At 46.8% G+C, this 22,417-nt stretch overlaps 1 protein-coding gene across 1 annotated transcript; it reads left to right on the top strand.

The window, feature by feature from the left end:
* The first annotated feature begins 7,631 nt into the window (after positions 1 to 7,631).
* Positions 7,632 to 21,434, top strand: enc3 (ectodermal-neural cortex 3). Its single transcript, XM_069185962.1, has 3 exons — positions 7,632 to 8,163; positions 10,333 to 12,149; positions 18,381 to 21,434. Exon 2 carries the CDS (start codon positions 10,353 to 10,355, stop codon positions 12,120 to 12,122), a length of 1,770 nt encoding a protein of 589 aa, XP_069042063.1. The 5' UTR covers positions 7,632 to 8,163; positions 10,333 to 10,352; the 3' UTR covers positions 12,123 to 12,149; positions 18,381 to 21,434.
* Positions 21,435 to 22,417: the final 983 nt, after the last annotated feature.

Genomic DNA, 22,417 nt, shown 5'->3' with positions numbered 1-22,417 from the left:
TTTTGTGACATCTTATTGATTGAACAAAAAAAATAAAATTATTTCTAAAATCGGTTTCTCCCTCATTCATTTAGGAGCTCTTTGTTGTACTGTTGAATATCAATGACTCTTGATTCCTAGGTATTTCAAGTGAACAGATGTCTCACCTGAGTGGTCATATTATTAATAATGCTGCTTACAGCATTATGCAGACAGAAAGAGTTTTGGTGCCTTAATATGCTCTGGTAGGCCTCTTTTCCATCCAGCGGTAATGCCAGGTCAGTTCTCCTGTGGGTGAGAAAGGCTCTCTCACTGGGGGCTGTGAGTAGGGTCACGTTCTGGGTCTCTGCTGCTTCAGAGAGCAGTCCATGTGCATCTGCTGTGGTTCCTGCTTAGTTCACTTCAGACTCTTTGAGTTACATACCGTCCCATTTTTTTGTTTTGCTGTGCTGTGGCCAGAAATCATTTCTACTGCCCGATCAGCTCTGCATCGCTTGCAGAGACGGCTGGACTTCTCGCACTCTGGTTTATTTCCTTGTAGGAACCTCGTCTTTGCACTGTACAGTATGTGCCACTTTTGCTTGCTCTCAGCACTGCGTTTTGTTGTGAGCGGGTCAGCCAGCATCCTCTGCTCGGACTCTCTGGTGTCTCCCCAGGCACCCGCAAATCAACAGAACCTGACTTGCTTACTTTTGTGCCCTGTCAATTTTGAAAAGAAGATGGCAAGAGCCCAGGGAACAATCAAGGAGGCTAATTAAACAAGTTTTGCGGGCGGGAAAAGCCACTGGACCGCACTTTCAAAAGATGAAATAACCCACAAGAGCTTTATCTGCACTGACAAGGGTTGGAGCTCAAGCATTCCTAAACGTGGCATTCAGAAAGTTCCCCGAACATGCTCGGTTCACTCCGCAGGCATGCCCAGAACGCCAGCCCTGAGTAATAGGTCTACAAGCAAGCTGCATTCCTTGTGTGCCTGGTCAGGCTCTGTCACAGCAAGCCTCTTACACTGGGAGCATTATGAAAGGACATTGGAATTTGCACACTGCCTCCTACAGTGCACGCTGAACACCCTATTACTAACAGCTGTGCAATTTAAAGCAGTCCCATTGCTCCACCACCCCAGCTGTTCCAAAGGCATTACTTCCTGCTACATACACAGTCAGAGTTTCGGTGTAGCAAAAAAAAACAAAAAATGTATTGCCTGAAGGATCTTGTGTAGAGATGGAGGTGGCTGCCTGATTAGGGAAAGAGGGAGCCTACAGGAACAGAGCAATGGCCCAAAACATTATCTGTGCTTGTGCCGGCCTGGCATACAGTATGTGGGCCACAGTGGTGATGACGTTGATGCTGCTGTTTAACATGCAGCATAGGACTTTCCTTCCTGTATTAAGCACACATTGCTTTTTAATGTAAAAGCATTTCAATATCTCTCCTGGCAATAGGTGATATTGCTGTGCCTGATGTCCAGAGTTTTGCAGCAGTGGCAGGGACTAATGATAGTCTATAAAAAGCCACAGAACTTTCTCTCAGTGCACTTGGAAGGTGGCAGCAATAGGCCTGCAGCATATGAAGCACTTTGTCCATGAAGGTGCGAAGGAGCTGCTCTGAAGTGTGCTCTGGGTGCACGTGGAGAGGAAGCGTCGACACAGAGGAGATGTTAAACCGAGGTCCTGACTCTCTGCGGTCATTAAATTTCCCAGGGTGCTTCACGAAAAGAGTAGGGGTGTCACCCCAGAGTCCTGGCCAAATTCCCCCTGGCCTTTACCACTCATGGCCCCCTAATAATCCCCATCTCTGAACTGGCTTCATCACTCTGCTCTCCTCCCCACTGAGAGCTGGTGTGTGGGGAGCGGACTGGCGCATCATCCAGGTAGGGCTGCACACTGGTGATGGTGGAGGGGATCCCCATCACGTATTAAGCGCTTTGAGTGGAGTGTCCAGAAAAGTGCTATATAAGTGTAAGCATAACAATTATATTATAGATGTGCATTATTCTTTTCTTGGCACAGAAGAGCAAGACAAGCCAGCAGTTTTTGCTCCTCCGAGAGGTTAAAACTTGGTTTACTCCAAAGTTTTGGGACCATTTTCTTTGGACTGTGGGAGGAACAACACACAGACGTGGGGAGAACAAATTCTATGCAGACAGCACCCCACGTCTGGACACTGTAAAGCAACAGACCTAACCACTGTGCCATTCTGTCACTCTAACACTGTTCATTAATGGAGACAACTCTATTGTGTGTGTAGCAGGAACTTGAGATGACTACCCTTCTGTGATCTAGAGCTTACATTGTGGATCGGAAAGCAATAGTTTTCAAATACAGTGGAACACAGTGGAGAAAGTGCTTAGTTAGGCTTTATGTAAATACAGTGTTTTACATGAAGAGGTTTCAAGTTACAGTCACTGATTACTCAGCTACAAGCCCTGCAACACATTTCGAAGCGGCTGTTCTCAGTGGGGTTAAAACAGTCCAGTAGCTTTGATCCAATGCAATCAACTAACAGTGGTTCAGGAGTGCTAGAACAGGGTCAAAGAAACAACACCTGAGCTTCACTTTAAAGCACAGAGGCATGGCTTGTGCTTCCAGTACAAACCAGTTTCTCTTGGCTAACAAAGCCCCACACTAACCAAACCAGACGAACTGCCTGCATCAGCAAATCTAATTGTTAGCATGTGAACACACTTTAAAATGCTGCCTTTGGGCCCAGACCAGCCACCATTTATCTCCTCAGCTCTGTGCTGTCTTCAGAGAAACAGTGCACATCACTGTTAATTAACAAATTAAAGACAGACCTTTACTGTAAAGCAGAGATGGAGCTGCATTTAATATGTTCCACATCCCTTGAAAATTCAATCATGGCTTCATAATTCAATTGAGGGCTCATTCTTATTGAATTCCACTATGACAATATTATTCAACAGAGGTTGCTTTGAATACAAAATGAGGCAGCAGCTAATGTTTGACTGCTGTGATTGCTCTTTCAAAAGGGAGGCATAGCAAGCAAGGCTTGACTGGTAATGATTAATGAACAGTCAATTTTCCAATCTAGGGCCCCATATGGTAAGGGTGGCAATGGAATAATGCAACTGGGGAGGAAAAAAAAAATCGACATGAAAATTAATGAACTCTTTTCCACCACATTAGCCGTGTTTAACCGCTGCTGTTGCAATTTGCATCTAAATTGACCTACTTCAGGTTGCATATATACTTATACACATATACAGCAGATAGTATAGAAATTGCCCCTACCTTGTAGAAAAGACCTGGAACAAAAACAGAAAAACAGACAGAGACCAAACATCCAGATCAATACGTGGACATAATAAGGAACTTGATACATCATTTAAAGAAACACAGATGGTGGCTAAATTAGAGATGAATGCGTGCTAGTTTGCCCTATATTTGAAGGGTCATTTCCCAGAACAAACTTACTCACACGTGAACTCATAAAGCCTTTCATATAATTTTAATGCATGGGTTCCTGCTAGCCAAGGGCTTGTTTTAGATCAAATAGGTAGCCCATTTAGCAGTGGGGACTCCGGGCTGCAAATTTTTTTTTTCCTTCTGATCCGAGGCATCTGGGATTTTAAATCTGCTTTCTGCAAGAGTTGTCACTTGGATTAAAGATAAAAATGTTGATGTAAAAAAAACAGCCACCATAGCCATGCTAATGTGCTCAACCTGCTTCACAGCAGCTTTGTACTTAACTACCAGCACTGGAAATAATCGTTACAGACGTTGCAATCAAAAAGGGAGGAGTGAGTTGCTGAAAACCAGTGAATCCAGTTTTTGCTACAGAATCTCATTTGATGAGCACACAGGTTTGGGATTCATCGGTACATTCAGAGGTCAGACAGGGGCCCTGGGGTCACAACCCTGGAACTGAATCACTCCCAGGGTGTTGTAGGTGTGGTCAACAGCTCACTTTCTGCAGGTTGATGGGAAAAGATAAAGACGGGAGGTTTACCAGCTGAACCCTATTCTTCTGTGCTTATTGGCTTGTGAGTAGTTGCTGAGATCCAGTTGTCAGAAGCAAAAGAAATATGACTTGGTTTTCCCCTTACTTGCACCTTGATTCAAAAGCGTTTGGGCAAAGGAGCTTAGAATGTGACCATCCAACTTGCTGGTATTTCCTACTGTTGTACAAATCCTATCTACCCCTTTCTTAAAGGACCCCACCGAATAACTTTCACCTATGTGGCTTGGGAACTGGTTCCACACTCACCCACAGTTCTTCACGTACAGATTTGTCTCTTTTCTGGGTCAAATGGCCCCCCGAGTTTCAACTTGTGTTTCTGGGTCCTGATGATTCTGTCGATCTTGATCTTGAGTAAGCATGGCCAATGCTTTTCAGAATCCCGAATACCCAAGTCCAGTGCCGACATTAATTTTCTCCATTGCAGTCAAAGAGATTCAGTTCCTTTAGTCTGTCTGAATACATTGCAATCCCCTACTGCAGTTAAATAGCAGTGTCCGTGTTTAATCGCAAGATATTTAATACCCCGTGTGTTTTATACAGCCAGTGCCAGCAGGTAAGAAACGGTGACCTACTTTGGCTGCAATTCTGCACAAGGAATCTGGAAAATAAATGTGTGTAAATCTGGGGAAAAAAAATGTGTTTTGTTCCCCTACTGGGTCTCTTTTGCTCCCTTTGGCTGCTGCCTCCTGAGTGCTAAACTGAACAGCAGTGGTAGATGGAATCGAGCTCTCCAATACAGAGCAGAGCCAGCTGGTGCCTAATTGAACTAGCACCTCACGGCGAAGATCAGGGATGGGGAGAAGCCCAGCTCTGCGGCTAGCTGATAAAGCCCCTGTCCCCGCAGGAAGGGGTTTGTTTTTTGGCTGTGTCGCCTTACAGCAGAGATCGGGCCGGTGCCTGATGGGATGCTGCTTGTCCCTTGTTCAGATCTCTATTGGCTTCAATACCCCGCCCGGCTGCTTCCACTCTGCGCAAGATGGGATTTTCTCCGAGAGGTGTCTCCTGCACGGAGAGCCCACGCTACCTGCCTCATCCTCCGGGCCTTTCTTGTGCTAGGATTCAACCCCCCTCCCTTGCAGAAAGAGACAAACCACCACAGATTCCTCCTGCCCTAATTCAACACTAAGCATCCTTGCACTGCGAGCTGCTTGCTCGTACTGTGGGTTCAATAATCACGTAAAGGAAAAATGGCACTTGTCCTTGTTTCTGAAAGTGATTCAGAATGATGTGAACTAGTGCTCCTGAACAAAAGTAGTTATCGTTATGTCACTTTTGCCTTTTTAAGCTTAACAAGATGCTTTAATACATACCATTTTGGGTATATATATATATGTATTCATGTAAAGGTTTCTATTTTGTGATTATCTGTATTTATTTGTGAAGAGAAAAGAAAGTTCTTAAATCAGACCGTGTGCTTGCTCTGCCCAGGCTCAGCCACAGAGCTGGTTAACGCACGCTCTCACGGGGGCTGTCCTCGTCGTTTTGAAAAGCCCGCACACTCACCGGAGTCGGGCAGCTGGCGCGGAGGTGCACGGCTTGGCACGCTGGAGCAGCTGCGTGGTAAGGGGTGCAGCGGACAGGGACGCCCCGCCGGGTCGGGGCAAGCCGCCGCCCTTGGCCATGCTAACCCAATTCAAGACACCTGGCGGAGCAATTATGCGCATCTTCAAAACTGTCAGTCACCCCCCCACACACACACACACTCTTTTTTAAAAGAGCTTAATCTTGTAACAAACGTTTGAACATCTGAGGCATGCAGAGCGAGCAGCACATGCCCCAGGGTATGTCCAACACCCTTCATATTGCGTCATCTTGCGTTTAATACCCTGCAACTCGCAACTGGCAGCCCCACTGAAGCTCAGCACTGTGAGCTTGGATGAGAGACCTCCAGGGAAAAACTAAGGCTGCTGCTGGTAGAGGTGTTAGTGGGGCCAGCAGGGGGCGCTCACCCTGTGGTCTGTGTGGGTCCTAATGCCCCAGTATAGTGACGGGGACACTATACTGTTAAAAAAAAAAGGCACAGTGCTTTTAAGGAGATGTAAAACCTAGATCCCGACTCTTTGTGGTCATTAAGAATCCTAGGGTGTTTCTCAAAAAGAGTAGGGGTGTTACCCTGGTGTCCTGGCCAAATTTCCCCTTGACCTTTACCACTCATGGCCTACTAATAATCCCCCTCTCTGAACTGGCTTCATCACCCTGCTCTCCTCCCCACTGAGAGCTGGTGTGTGGGGAGTGGACTGGTGCATCATCCAGGTGGGGCTCCACATGGGTGGTGGTGGAGAGGTCCCCATGACCTGTAAAGTGCTTTTAGTGCAGTGTCCAGAAAAGTGCTATGTACGTATATAAATGTAAGGAATTACGATACAAAATCCCACTGGACATGTGCCTTAATAAACCAGGATCCAGGTTTAATTCTGAGAAACAGACATTGGAACCAAGTGTTCAGCATTCAGGTACAATACACTTTTACGCACCTATTATTCACAGGCTGCATCTATTCTCGATTTGCTGCGAAAGTGTGAATCTTTTTTTCCTAACAAATCACAGGAAATTCAGACAGACGGCCCCCCACAAGCAGGGACTCAGCCCCAGACTTAAACCGGGACGAAGTTAATTATTGACTCTTGACCTTCCGGTCGTACTCGCTTGACCACACCGCAAGTATTCGTCAGGAGAGGGAAAAAAAAAACACCGTTCACCCCGGTCGACAACATTTCAGCCGAGGTTACCTGAAGAGCTGCGTGGGGTGGATCTAAAGGGTCAAAATCAGTTGTCTAGTCAGTTCTAATCCATTGAACTAGATCACAGATACATTTTAAAAGCGCAAATGTCTTTATATCTAAAAATAACACAGCTGGTTATGACCGCCCCCCCACCAGCTCCTCCTCGCCGGTGTTTGGTCTTCATCATAAAAGTACAGCGATACGAGCGTTTTTGCTATATCATCGGCATCGCGGGTGAGACGCTACTGTTGTGTCCTTAGGCAAGGCACGTCACTAGGATTGCTCAAGTCATTTCCTTTCTGTTAAAATGGAATCGCCATTGTAAAAGAAGAAGAAATTTGAATCACCAGGTGAAATAAACGAATGAGAGAAATAACCCAGACCTTTAGATTTCGCTCTGTATTATCTAGGGATCGTCAACCCTGGTCCTACATAACCCCAATCCTATTAGTCAAAACAGGTCACCTGTATCCACACAGCGGCAACACCTGTAATCATTGATAAATCTGTTCAGTTGAGAGAACTCTGGTCCTTGAGGGCTCAGACGTTTAGCCCTAAAAGATCTTCAAATTACTTCCTTTAACAAATCAACTGTTTGATTGATCACAATAGTATTGAACACGTGACAATAACCTGAAAGACTTATTTTTCCTTCCATTTCCATGTTAATGGTGACCTGCAAAACATGAAACAAAGCTGGACTGGGGGATGTCCAGGAATAGGGCTTTAGTTCAGTTGCAAATATTTCGTAAGTAAAATATCAAATCATTTCCTCAAATGGATTCATAAATCGTTCCAAATTATAGACCTATGCGAAAATAGTCTGCACTGAAAGGAACTCTCAAAAAGGAACTCTTGCTTTACTCACACGTTGTGCTAACCTGATTTCCACCCATTTTCTTTTGAACGCAGCTCTAAACGACTCATCTAGATGTTGCGGCGCTGCCTTTCACCTAAAAACCAGCAATAAAATTCGAGTTAAGCCTTCTGTTTAATTAAGTGGCTAGAATAATTCCCCCAGGCAAGTCTAAGGTATTCGTTCTGCCTTCTCCCTCATTCTCGCCCTTCGAAGAATAGCAATTAGTAACCGAGTAGCTACAGGGAGGAGGAGCTAGCTGTGCGGTGAATATCAATAAGACCTCGTCCGCCGGGCGAGGCAAGTCGGGGCTGGTGTGTGGCTGGTCTGTCTCACTCTGCGGCGTTCAGCGAGCCGAGCAGCACCGCTCAGCTCTTGGGGTGGAAACGTGCAGTAAGCGAATGGCTTTCTTGTATTTAATTTCGCGCAGGGCGGGCGACAGTACGCCTGCACGCAGACCCGACGACCTCTGAGTTTCGCGGCCAGGACGCCGGAGACAGCAACGCGATTTGGGGGAGAAAACTGAATCCCGGCAGAGTGCCGCCGAGTTGAGCTTGCAGCGGCCGCTCTTGCGCTGTGAACCTCGGGACTCGGGAGTTGCTCCACGCCGCCTTAGGTTTCCCGGTAAGGACTGTTCGCAGATCAAGAAAATGCGCGTTTTGAAACGCTGCCCTTTCAGCGGGGTTCTGAGACCCTACGAACCGCGCAGCTAATTAAAAGCTCTGTCGGACTGGCTGGATTGTCCCAGTCTTTATGTATCTGAAGACGCAGGTGAAGCTGAAACTTTATGCGACTTCAAGAGGAATTGCACAGGCAGGGCACGGTTTAGAGGACTTAAAACTGACTTTCCCGCATAGCATTATGTGGTCTGAACCCGCACTTCTCTGATAATCTGTTAACCCTTCTTCGTTTACCGCTGGTGTAAGTTTTTCGGTCTTTGTTTTTTATGCAGTTTACAATGAAGTGTGTAATACTTCCAGGCGTTCTTAAGGTCCTGCAAAACGAAATCATAGGAGTCACTTAACGGGATCAGACTGTAACGCTGTTACGCAGAATTTTGGGTTTTATTTTACTTTTAAAATAAAACCAGATATTTCTTAAAATATTAACAATTACTTTTGGCCAGACTGTTCACTTACTAAGCCTCATCTACTTCGTAGATTTATTTTTACAGCTTTTTCGCTCATCTTTCTAGAAACAGCGTTTTCGGTTAGTTTTTTTCTTGGGGGGGTCACTTAGCACGTTCCTTTTAGTACTTAAATTTCACTTTTCGAATCTGAATACAAATAGTCTAGTGATGTAAAGGTATTTTAATGTTTGAGCAATCGACGCTAAAATCGCCGTGACACAAGTTCTGCACGCCTCTACACTTTGCGTGTTCTGTCGGGTTTTTTTCATTTAAATGTGCAAGTCAGAAACAACACACCGCAATAATCCTTTACAGTTTTACGCGTTGCGAAGTGTCGTGAAGTGAACACGACACGCAAATCGGCATGATCGAAACGTGTTGCTTGCTTCTAAAAACCCCTTCGTATTGTGCAACTAAACCCCTCGTCTTTTCCTATTTGTTGGCCTTAAAGTAATGTTTCTAACATTTTATTTTACTGACAGCGGTTCTTTGGTCACCCAAGGTGACTTTTAGTGCCTTCCCAGTAACATTTGATGCCTACATTTGTACACAAAGTGCACAAGGGACAAGTCATTTACAGTAAACAGTGGTTATTTGCGCGTCAGCAGTTTCATGCGAAGATAATGAGCGGTATCCTGGAGAAGATCAAAGCTGGGAGGTTTCAGTGCTGCAATGAGGGGAAGTTGCCATACATTCCTAACCTCTGAAACTAGGCGGGGCAAATCGTTTGCTTAGGAAAGTGTAGTTTCACGGTGTCACAGTTCTTATAATGTTATAAACATTCCCGGAAGGGGGAAAAAAAACGCAGCTAAGTCTGTGAAGCTCAAACCTCTTTGCCAACTGCTGGCTTCACGAAGTCAAACCTTTAATTAGCGACTTCCTAATCCTGCCGGTATGCCTTCAGTTATGAGGGTCTTATCACATTTTCCTTTTTTTGCAGTGATTCATCTTTGCTTCCAAAGTATATTGAGCTTTTTTTGTTGTTGTTGTTCAGTCCTGTAAATGGCCCAATGGAGTACAGATTGTATTTTTTTGGTAAGACAAAACAATCCTGTAAATGTGAACGCTGCTGTTCCGTGTTGCACGGTAACATTTTATTTCATGAACCCTTCGCCCGCTGCAGCGGACAGCTGTGACGTGTTCTTGCGTGGTGAAATGGGATTTCTTTATTTTCTCAGCTTTGGAGCAGTGAAGTGGCTGCAGGTTTGTTTGTTTTTTCCTGTCTAAATTCTTACGTCCAGATGGCACAGTAGTGCAGTGGTTTGCATTGCAGCGCTGGGGCCCTGGGTTCAATTCCTAGGGTAATATCTGTGGGGAGTTTGTGCGTGGGTGTTCCGGTTACCTTCCAAGGTCCAAAGACATACTGGTAGGCTAACTGGCTTCAGGGAAAACTGGAGTGTGTGCGTGTGTGTGCGCCCTGGGACGGCCTGGTATCCCATACAGGGTGTATCCTGCCTTGAGCCCATTGCTTGCTGGGATAGGCTCCTGCTCGAACTCCCTTGCTAGAAGATGGATGGGTGGATGGATGGATGGATGGAAAGAAATTCTCATTTCCATGACTGGCAATTAAAAGGGTTAAGGTTTAGACCGAGGGTTCAAGGCCGTTAAAGGCTTGGCCCATGGGAGAACGAGAGTCTTACCAGCGCCCTGTGCTTCCGTTCCAGGCGGAAGCGAGCCACCGGAGATGTCCGTGAGCAGCCACGAGAACCGGAAGTCGAGATCGAGCTCCGGATCCATGAACATCCAGCTGTTCCACAAGGCGTCGCACGCGGAGAGCCTGCTGACGCACCTCAACCTGCTGCGGAAGCGCCACCTCTTCACGGACGCGGTCCTGCGCGCGGGGAGCCGCCGTTTCCCCTGCCACCGGGCCGTGCTGGCCGCCTGCAGCCGCTACTTCGAGGCCATGTTCGGCGGGGGCCTGAAGGAGAGCCGGGACGCCGAGGTCAACTTCCACGACTCCCTGCACCCCGAGGTGCTGGAGCTGCTGCTGGATTACGCCTACTCCGCGCGGGTGATCATCAACGAGGAGAACGCGGAGTCCCTCCTGGAGGCCGGCGACATGCTGCAGTTCGAGGACATCCGCGACGCCTCCGCCGAGTTCCTGGAGAAGAACCTCCATCCCTCCAACTGCCTGGGCATGATGCTGCTCTCCGACGCCCACCGGTGCGAGCGGCTGTTCGAACTGTCCTGGACGATGTGCCTCGCCAACTTTGCCACCCTCTTCAAGACGGAGGACTTCCTCAGCCTCCCCAAAGACAAGGTCCTGGAGCTCATCTTCAGCGAGGAGCTGGAGGTGGAAGACGAGAGCTTGGTCTACGAAGCGGTGATCGACTGGGTGAAGGCCGACGTGGCGCGGAGGCGCGGCGACTTGCCCGATCTGCTGCGCTGCGTGCGGCTGGCCCTGCTCCCCGAGTCCTACCTCCTGAAGAACGTGGCCTCGGAGGAGCTGGTTATGGGCCACAAGCTGGGCCGGGAGATCGTCGAGGACGCGGTGCGCTGCAAGATGAGGATCCTGCAGAACGACGGCGTCGTCACCGGCTTCTGCGCCCGGCCGCGCAAAGTCAGCCAGGCCCTGCTGCTCCTGGGGGGTCAGACGTTCATGTGCGACAAGGTGTACGCGATCGACCAGAAAACCAAGGAGATCACCCCCAAAACCGACATCCCCAGCCCCCGCAAGGAATGCAGTGCCTGTGCCATTGGCTGCAAGGTCTATGTGACCGGCGGGAGAGGCTCGGAGAATGGGGCCTCCAAGGACGTTTGGGTCTACGACACTCTCCACGACGAGTGGTCCAAAGCAGCTCACATGCTGGTGGCCAGGTTTGGCCATGGATCCGCTGAACTGGATCATATCCTTTATGTCGTCGGTGGGCATACGGCCCTGGCTGGCTCTTTCCCAGCCTCCCCATCGGTCTCCCTCAAGCAGGTAGAGCAATACGACCCGCAGGCCAACAAGTGGACGCTGGTGGCCCCACTGCGGGAGGGCGTGAGCAACGCGGCGGTAGTCGGGGCCAAGAACAAGCTCTTCGTCTTCGGGGGCACGAGCATCAACCGGGAGAAGCTGCCGAAGGTCCAGTGCTTCGACCCTTGCCAGAACAGGTGGACGGTGCCTTCCGCCTGCCCCCAGCCCTGGCGGTACACCGCGGCGGCCGTGGTGGGCAGCCACGTCGTCGTGATCGGGGGCGACACCGAGTTCTCCGCCAGCTCGGCCTACCGCTTCAACAGCGAGACGTACCAGTGGTCCAAGTTCGGCGACGTCACTGCCAAGAGGATCAGCTGCCATGCTGTGGCCTCTGGCAACAGGCTGTACGTGGTGGGCGGCTACTGTGGTGCCCAGCGATGTAAAACCTTGGACTGCTACGACCCCTCTACTGACACATGGGACAGCATCGCCAGCGTGCCCTACTCCCTCATACCCACGGCCTTCGTCAGCACGTGGAAGTACCTCTCTGCGTAGGGCAGAGGACAACACGGACGCTTGAAAGTAAGATACTTAAAGTGCTACAGTACCACACTGCCATGTCTGCAAACGATATTCATGATGCCCACTCAAGGAAGTGTGGTGGTATGATTTTGCACCTTTTTTCATTCTCCTATACTCAGAAAATATTGCTCAAACAGATGCGGCAGACTGGGCATTATATCTACAAGACGGAAGAGCTGATATAGTGTGTGAACACGCTAAATACAGTTGTGTGCTCCTTTTAGAGTGCTTTAATCCACTGTAGAAAGTTTACTTCAGGCTTTAAAATAGCATTCCTCTGCAGTGTATACTGGAGGCTCAGGTGGAAGTGGTAAAGAAACTTCAGAGGTTCAAATAGTCCCAGGAAGCACATCTGTTTTTTTTTTCCTGTAGAAAGTTTGGGAATGTATTATAGGGATGCTTTTTTGGAATCATACAGTAAAAAAGACCCCCCCCCCCCCCCCCCCACTCACTTCCAGAGAAAACTTGAGGATAAACATCTGTTTTCCCACGCAGGTTAAACAGGATGAAATTCATAAATCTTGGAAGAGCATGCTAGGTCGTTTTTAGGAGACAGGAGTGGGGGGTGGGGAGCCTATCAGGAGAGAGGTTTTTCCTGTTTGGTGACCTGAGAAGCATCCTGTGTTCGGGCGTATTGCCTTTCAAGCTGACTGTGCTGGGAAAGTTTTCCTGCGACCCTCTCAGGGACAGGAAGGGAAACTGGGGCCGGGGGGGCTCTGAAGAGAGCTCCCTTTAAAGGAGCAAGTAAGATCGGGCAGCAGCACAATTTAAACAGTGTAAGGCATGCTGGGGTCACAATTACAAAGCACAAATACCACTCCGTGCTAACAGTGACCATTTAGAGTTTGTGTGTGCAAACAGTGGCCTAGAAATACTTTAAAAGAAACAAATCTTGAACTTCACAGAGTTAGTGTATGTTTCTCTCCTTTAAGTAATTACTGTATTTCCTGGGACCAGGTTCTTAAAAGCTCTAAGGTTTGAAGCAGAACCCTCAGGAACAGGGTTTGTAATGCTGTCGGGTGGCGACTGTGATAATTGACCCGGGAGTTGATATGATTGCTTGTGAGGTGGCCAGGTTGCAAAAAAGAGAGGTTTAAGGTTGTAAACTTTACTGTCCAGTAAAATGTTCTGGCAGGGCTTCATTTAGAGAGCCTTTATTTGCTTGCAGACCAGGCCAGAACTAGCTATTGAAACTGTATGCTACAGGAAGAGGCTGAAGGATAATCATGCCTTTTTTTTGTCCACCCGTCATGGGTATTATATAGTGTGTGGGTGACTGAAGTCTTTTTCTCTTCCGGCCGGCTCTCTTTCATCGGAAAATGTGCCTCTTTGTCTTCCTAAACAGTGGAGCTTGCCTGTATAAACAAGGATCTTTTTACCAGTGCAGTGCAGTGCCTGTGGCCACATTTTACTGAAAAGATTCAGACAGTAGAACCTAAAATAGCCTTTGATGAAACTCTAAAACAGAATTGCTACACCAGACGATGCTACTTTGGGCAGAAACAGGCAATTGGCAGTGTGGCACAAAGGTTTCTGAAGAAGCATCAAAATATTTTCTGACCCCACTCTTTCAGTATAAGGGACACGTTTCACAGCCTGTCTCTTGAAGTCCTGTTGCTCCCCTGTTGTGGAGTTCCGACATATTAATCGCTTTTTAAAGGCGAGCCGTACCTGATCCTGTTCACTCCTTAACACAGAACAGTGCTAAGTTTAAGCTGGAGTCTGTCGCATGGCTGTGGAAACTGCAGCAGGCATGGGGAAGGGGACTTTAACATTTCATTGAAATCAAATTTCAAAAGGGTTTTTTAAAAAAAATCAGTTTTGCCATTTATTATAAGATTTTGTCAGTTGCTGATGGCAATATGATGGGCCGTCTTTGATGTACACACATGCATTTAGCAACAGAGGGTGGAAACAGACACTGCATTCTGTACGACTTTGCATCTCGGAGAGAAAAATATTCCCTACTTCCGGACACACTCGGATTTTACCCTGGGACACGCAGGAATGTGGCCGCCAGTTCCTGTGTACGGTCTGGCTCGGGAGGCCTCCCTGCACAGGATCTGCAGCGATTTTGCGCGGTGCAAGGCTTGTGCTCGTGCTAAATGAACCCAGGCCTGACGGCTGTGCTTCACTGCTGAAAACAAAACAAAAAATGAAAGAGTTTGTATTAGTCTAGGGAGAAGATCAAACATTCTCCCCACCCTCCAGCTGCAGGAACTAATCGGACAGCCAGAGATAAAGTCACCTTTGCTTCCTGCATTTATCTCTGACCTAGTTACCGAGTCACTCCTCCTCTGTGCATTATCATAAGCAAAAAAAAGGCAGGAGGTTCACCGGTCACTGAGCAATAAGCCAGATACGACCTTTTTCACTGACATCCGTGGCAGGGGAGGAAAAAAACCTACTGACATTTCGGGCCCTCCATCTTGTGCAAATCTAACCTCCCCAGTCAAGTCTTTGTTTTTTCTTGTCAGACCCCCCCACCTCTCTCCTGATTTGCCTTGTGGTTGACACTGGTCTTCCCTGTGTTGGCTGAGAACAAAAAGGGCTGTTTGAACTTGTAACAGTAGCTCATTAACAGGCACTCTCAGTCAAAGTGACTAATCTCGTCGGGGGTGAATGCTCTGAAGTCAGACGGGTAACACCTTAAACAGGTTGTTCATGCTTTCAGTATAGCTACTGTTGCGCACTGTATATTTACATAATGTAAGTAATGTGAAACTTCTCTTAATTCATAAAAAAAGTGCTAATTGTAGCACACTTGAAATATTGCATTAAATTATTTTTTTTTGCCAGTGTACAAGGCTACAAAGTTTTGTAGCGCAAGTATAGATCATGTCCATGTGTTTATTTTTTGGTGAAGTTCTGGCTTTTTGTGGTTTGTAGTTTGAACACCAGCCTGCAGAACTGTATGCCTTGTGGTGTTCGACTACTTGACTTTGGCGGGGGGGAGAATAAAAGAAGTCCAAATATGTAGCATTACTTTAAAACAAATATTTGGAATGGGAATTAAAAGAAACACCCATTTGAAATGCATAACCTATCTTGTCTGGATACCAGTCGCTCCTTCTTGGAAACCTCAGATGGTTTTGATCTTGGCAAAGGAAACTCCATCACAGCAGTTTTTTTTTTTTTGTGCTGAATGATGGGGAGAGATTAGACATTTTAAAAGGGAAAACAATTCCACCATTCTATTGTGGCTTTCATCAAAGCAAAGGGAACAGCTAGGAAACTGTTCTCTTGAATTTGGAATGCTTGCCCTTTTCATCCGCTGTTGACTGAAGAGCAATCAAGCACTGCAAAAGCAGGCCTGGGGTTTGAGCCTTCAGGACAAACGGCACAGTGGGCATCCCGTGGCTCTGGGCCGATCGTGCCACAAGGCAAGCTGGTGGCGCTGGGCAGTGCGGTAGTGTAAGGCATTCTTTTTTACTGGCGGCTCACGGAGAAGTAGCCGCAGTATTTGGTTTCAGAGGCAAGTGGCCACAGACTGGAACCCTAGCCCTGTGGAGCACCCCTGTGATCAGCCACAACCAGATGAGGGGGGGGCTTCAAAGGGTAGAGGCTATGTGTCAGTTTACCGGTTTGAACAGCTGTTAATAGCTGCCGGCAGTGTGGGGCAGAGGCACAGGGGTGGGGAGAGGCAGCAAGCACCCAATAATTCAATACTAATGTTTTATTAATTTCCATTTTAAAAGGCTAACAGGATTAGCAATTCCACTGGCAGCTGTGTTAGGCCCCTGCCCTGGTCTCTAGAGTCATTAATCAATCTCATTCGAGCCTGTGCTGTTTCATTTGCATGCACAATGTTATTTATACCGAAGCAGCTATTAGATTTTGCTTGGTGCTTTAAACGGGGTGAAAAGAGGGTAGTTTTATTTGATTAGGTGTCATAAAGATCTGTCATTAGTGCTTTGGAGCAACAGTAACAAATCCAGTTTTACAGATCAGGGAAGGTAATTAACTCATGCAGGTCTTGAAAGCCTTTTGTGGCACTGTATTACTGCAGAGGGCATACCTGCAAATTATACTCTGTTCTTATGCACGGAGTATAATTTGATTTCTCTATAACTCAGTTAATAGGAGTGGGTGGATAAATCACAGGCATGTTTCTCGGTTGCAGACACACAGCACTGAGTCAGGACTCTCCAGCCTCGTCCCTCTGTGAAGGTGATGGCCCCATATCTTTGGCCTTAATGTAATGTAATGGGACAGCTTCCATTCACTGAGCCAGATGTGAATTTGCTGAAGCCCTAGGGAGGAGGGCAGATCGAACACTAAACCTAGATGTGTTTGATAACTGACTGGCAAGGAAATTGATTAGGACATGAATCCTAGATCGCCAATACTGTGGTCTTCATGGGCTGTATGATCATTTCAATTCATTGACTACTGTTCCTTGGGCTCCAGTGACTTTGCCCTGAGCCATTCTGATCCTGCAAAAAGGGGACAGATTGTTCAGGGGTGGGTGATTCTGTGTTATTTTGTGCAGTTCCTGTTTTAAAAGCCCTGTACCCTAGTGCCCTGTATTTTGATTCAGGCGGTTTACAACAAGCATTCTGCTCCTTCTGCAAATAATTAAGGGGTTAAAAAAGAGCTGCAGATATCTTATGAATAATCGCTGGGATTGGATTAAAATCGCCCTGAGGTGGTGGAAAACTTTTGATGGCTTTTTTTGTCTCTACTTCCTGCAAATAGAGCAGCAGCAGTGTCACTTACATTAGCTGGAACACAGGAGAGGGCGAACCTGAATCTCAGGTTTATTTTGTAGCAGTTAGAAAAGTGTGTCAGAGGTCAGCCGAGCAGAGCTGTATTAACCCTTTCCTGCATCTTCTGAACCATTTGCTGCCAGATTTGCTTCCCAACAAACAAGGTGTTAGAAGTTGAGATGGGGGAAACTTTGGACTGTTTTTGCTAAATATATCGTGCCTCTTGTCCATCTTTCTTTACTGCTCCTCTATGTCCAATTTGAAAGTGCGGAATTTTGAATATTCATTCACCATAGTCAAATCCTTCCAATTTGCAAATGTAGACTTTTCAATTTAAATTCAAGTACTACTTTTTATGCAAATCCATCGCTGGTGCTCGTGCCTGCCGGTGAGGTTCAGGCCTGGTTGCACACAGAAGCTGCCCTGTCAGCTGAGCAGTAAAAAAGGGAAGAGCTCTTGAATGGACAAGAAAATATACTTCACCTTCTTCTTTAGAGTGGGAGTGGGTTCAAAGTGCACCACCCGAGCAGCAGGAAGAGGCCCTTTCCCAGAGCAGAGCTAAAATTAAAGCTGCCTGACCGGTGTAATGCTGATATCGAGCAGGAGTATTTTTAAGGCCGGTTTGTCGCTTGCTTCCACCAAGTCTGCTGGGAAGCAGCGACAGCAGATGGGATAAAAAAAACGGGGGCTCCGCTCAAAACAACAGCTGCGGACGCAATGGGCAGCAAGAGCCCGCCTGCCTGTGGGTGTGCATGGAGACTGTGCAGAACAAGATCGGCGCTCGGCCCCTTTTTTTAAAACCCCGTTAAACATCTACCATGTTCGTCCACTCGTGCAGGTGTGACTGCCTTCCAGCACAGAGCCTAGGGCCTGAGACTTGAAATCACTGCTGCACCATAGAAGACAAGTGTGTCCCTTCGAGTGGAGATAAGATTACAGTGGGTGGAGTAAAATCCAAGAAAGGTGGTCTTAAATTTGTATCTGGCAAATAATGAGCCTTTGCTTGCGATTTAAGATGATGATGATGATAACATTGGTGACGGGTAGTTTTCCAAAAGCTTTCGATACCTGCCACGGGCAAAGAGCGTCTTGTCCTCATTCGCTGGACTGCGTCTCAGACCTGTGTGTGTCTTCCCATGGGGCCAGCCTGGGCCGAAGCGATGTGGGAGGATGAGCTCTCAGCCAAAGGGAACAGCTGTAAAAAAAAAAAAGGGATAATGGTTTGATTTTCAAATCAATGCAGCAGGCTATTTAGAAAAATAAATAAAATAAAAATTGAGGTCTCCCCTAGCTCTGGAGAAGCTGGGGATTCAGAGAGCCCTGCAGAGCCTGGTGGGTAGTGCCCCTCGAGGACCGGAGCTGGGCTCCCCTGATCTTGAGAGAGCAGGATGTGGCCATAATCCGATTTTTTGGGAGAGACTGTTTCTCAGGTTTCTAGCAGAAACGTGTGGGCCTTGTTTGTTGGATTTGCAGAGAGTTCCTGGGATTCCTAACTCCTGTGCTCTCTCTCTTTCTGTTTCAGTCCAGAACTGCAGTGCTGGAGACTGTCTGGAATGCTGGACTGTGTCTCTCCGAGGAATGCAGGAGGAGGGGGGGGGGGGACAAAGATCTCATCCAAAGCAGCTGGAATCACATCGGAGGCGACGGGGGGGAATGTCATTTCTGAGAGAGGAGGCAGCAGGAAGTGAGGGCGAGGGCCGAGGAACTCCAGCCCTTGCTTTCTTCTACATGGAGCCTTTTTCACTCGTGACAGACAGTGCTCCCAGCCTTCATTTGTGGAAGTGCACAAAGAGACAGTACTACAGGCTGCACTCTGGAAACTGGATTTGCTTTCGCAGAGACGCGCAGTCTCTGGCTGGGACGTGACCACAGCACGGCTTCTGCGCTCAAAACACCGTGGGCTCCGAGCGTGGCCTGGTGTAAGCATTCAGGACGCGTGGAAGAAAAATCCAGTGGAGACAGCACGTCTTGATGCACTGTGCCAGCAGCCTAAACGCAAACTGCTCTTGGCTTCTGCGTGGCCCACCTGGCAGCTGCCTGTGTCTGGAATGCAGGACTGACCTTGTGGGCTGGGTGCGAGAATCCACACTGTCCAGAGAGCTGCCCGTGCTCACTACCTCCCAGGTGGCGCACGACTGTCTGGGAGGATGGGGAGTGGGGGGTTGGCATCTTCAGTTTACTCTGTCCTAGTCCTCAGCCCCCCGCCTCTGTGTAACCACAAGGCTGTGTTTCGTCAGCCAGGGCCTTGTGGGTGTTGTGGTAAACGCAAGTGTCCCCCTGTTTAAGTTTCGGGATTTCAGGATTTTGACAGGGGCAGCAGATAGCTTGGCTGGCCACAAGGGCCCTGTTTTCACCCCCCAAGAACTGGGGTGGCATCAAACCTGTCATGCAGTAAGAAAGCTGGATTTATAGAGAAGTCTTAAAAGAACAGCCACAGGCCCCTTGAGCTCAACCATGGAAAGGTTTTGCTCAAGCACAGGCTGAGATCTGTGAGCGCGGGTCCGAGCACAAGTCATGGCGCTAGCTGACTGGTGTTGGGCTTGCCCAGCCATGGGTAGGGCAGGCTCGGGTTCTTGCTGGAAACTCAGGCAAGCTGTGCTGGCAGTAAGGGCCACACCCCTCCTAAAGTGGGCTCTGAATCTCCCGTACAGCGCCGGGGGTCCTGTGACGTATTCCGAGGACCACCAGCGCGGAGGAGCCTGCCTACCCCTCTCCTGGGGGGAGGTGGCGGGGATCACTGCTCAGAGCCCTGTGGGTTATCCTGAATCACAGCGAAATCGCTCCCATTCAAAATTTGTTTAAAAAGAAAAAGGCAGCCACCAATCTGAAAGATAAACGGTTGATTCTTAATGGTAAAAAAAACCCAAAAACATTTCAAATTTATAGCCATGTTTCCTTTAAAACTACAAAGCTGGGAAAGTTCTGGAATGGCTCTCTGGGGTGAGATTTAATGGAGTGGTTGTAATTCTACAGCACGATTGCCGGACTGGTTTGACACGCTTGCACACACTCGGATGCAGATGGTCCTGTAGATTTGGGGTTCAGGTATAGGGTGGGGCGCCATCTGTTTCAATAACATTTCTACAGGTGCTCTAGTTTCCTAGTTAACCAGTTCCTCTAAATTGTTCCTGTGTGTGTGCTCGTGTCCCATAACGAAACCCAGCCCAGGTGAGTTGAGGTTTGGCACATTAAAAGGAGGTGGCACTGCAGTAAGAATGAGAGTTAATTCAGGATTGAAATCTAGGAGCGGGTCAATTGGTGTCAGCTTTTAAAAACACGAAAAAATAACATTTTCAAAAAGTGGATTTAGTCTGGACACTATGTAATTACTGTAGGCTTTGTGTGTGCCTGAAAGTTTTCTGTAAATTTAAGGTTTGAGCAGTGAAGGATTTTAAGTTTCTTACCTTGATTTCAACAAATCAGGGCTGGACTGACTGTTCATGTTTGACTCAGGTCCGACTTATGAAGTTCACTGGGAACCTAATAACGCCTGTGGCTGTCGCATCGCAAAAACCTTTTCAGGGCTTGTTTAACTTTTTTTTTATCAATAAGCTATCTTATTTGTATTTTTCTCTTGGCTTTGGAAGATTTCAATTTTAACTGTATATGGCTTTTGTACTGAAATTGCTAAGCAGAGAATGTGAAGTTGAATGAAGACTATTTTTTTAAAGTTTTTTTTTTTCAGCTTTTGAAGGTTAGATTCTGGATATTTTACTTAAGGGGAATGTAATGATATTCTTCTCAGGGTAATCTCTTTGTATTACTTTAAATACTGTATATACCCACATTCCCCACAGTTCAAGTTAAAGTTTTCGGACAATCACTGAACAGTTTTCTTCATGCTACATTTAGCCACGGCTGTCTTTAATTCCAACGTAGGAATATTCCACAGGGAACTTGTTTTGCTATGTGTGGTAATGCCTTGGTAAATACCAAGTGTGCTCCATAAACATTTTCATGGTTTTCTGTTAAAGTCACTTTCATTTGCACCTGAGATTTTCATTGTGTGGTTAATGTCATGTCAGTGGTCTGCTTTATTATTTTTATTATGAAAACTGAGCATTAGGAGTGTGGTCTGCTCTGCAACTCCCAAGATTTCAACACTAAATGTTAATACTTAAAAGTACTATACGTATCCTGCACTTGATATCCCTAAAGGATCGTTTTGAACGAGACGTAAAAATAAATGTTAATAACACTAACACTATTTAATTTTTTTTTACATTTTCCCTTGTATTTCTATGGAGCTGTAAGAACTTTCACTGTGAAAAAAACATCTTTTCATATGTTCATATTAGTTTAGAAACAAGTGTTCGAGCCTCTGGGTTTTCCCTGGTGTTCACTAGTCCTGCTGTAGCCCTGGTGAGCTGTAATGACTAGGAGTACACTGGTGTCCAAAAGGAGACCGTCTCCAACAACTTTGGTAGACAAGTTGACTTTAAAACACTGGAGTTGTTTTTTTTTTTTTTTACCCTATTCCTCTATACCCTTTTTAAAATGTTTTTATGAGGTTACAGCCTGGTGCTGTATTGGTGTTGTAATATGAAGACAATGTCAATAAAATTCTGTGTGTGAAGCCCTGCTGTGCTCTGCTGTGGTTTGTGGCCTCAGGCAAAACCTGATTGAATCTGGTGAGTACTGGGCTGAGTGAAGTTTCTCCTTGAAGCCTATCAGAAAATCAATTTTGTAAAAGCTATTCTTACACAGGCTTTACACATGATAAACTAGGAAAGCAATCGGCCCCGATCCTTGCACATGTATTGATATTTTAACTTTAACAAATCTTTAGTTCATATGTGCTGTTAGACATAAGCTTGGAGGACTCATTCCAGACATCTGTTATACAGCTGATTATAGTCATTTTAGACCTCTGGGAAGAGTCCATTACAAAATATAAAACAATAATTTAGGCATCACAAAAGTTTTTTTTTTAAATCGGAGATTTAAATATCTAGAAGCAACGTTTACAAACGAGGAGGAGGCTGTTTGGTTTCACATACTTCATTTCTTGAATGAAATGCAAACCAACATACTTGAGCAGCTTTTAGGTGCTGTCCTTGTAGCAATTCTAGTGCACTGGGGGGTTTTTCATGGGTGCTGTAATTCATTTACAGTGGGATTGGCAAGCGAAATGGAAAATGGCCCGTTGGTTACATTCCTGAACATGAATTCTTTGAATAAACACCACCTTTTTTTGGTGAGTGACATCAGGAATGTGAGCCTTCGGGCAGAAGAGGAGGTGTTGTGGAGCTTTTCCAACAAAGTGCTCATTTCCTGTTCCTAACAGGGGGTCTGCAGGCCTAGGGGACTGAGGTCCAGACCTCAGCAATGAGGTTTTCCATGATTTTACCTTGAGCAGAGAAGCTAAGAACCACAGAGGAATAGCTGCCACAGATGCAGGAAGCTGTAGAGGAAGAATAACTCAACAGCAGACAAATCAACTGGGAATCCTATGCAACGCTGAGGTCCAGGTTCAATATAAAATTTCATATCCTGCCAATCGCCGATTCCATGCTCAATTCTTAATGGAGGCCCTTGGTGTGCATTTCTTTGTACAGC

Source organism: Lepisosteus oculatus, chromosome 29 (genome assembly GCF_040954835.1).
Source record: "Lepisosteus oculatus isolate fLepOcu1 chromosome 29, fLepOcu1.hap2, whole genome shotgun sequence".
Classification (NCBI taxonomy): Eukaryota; Metazoa; Chordata; class Actinopteri; order Semionotiformes; family Lepisosteidae; genus Lepisosteus; species Lepisosteus oculatus.
This window is presented reverse-complemented; position numbering and strand designations above follow the sequence as displayed.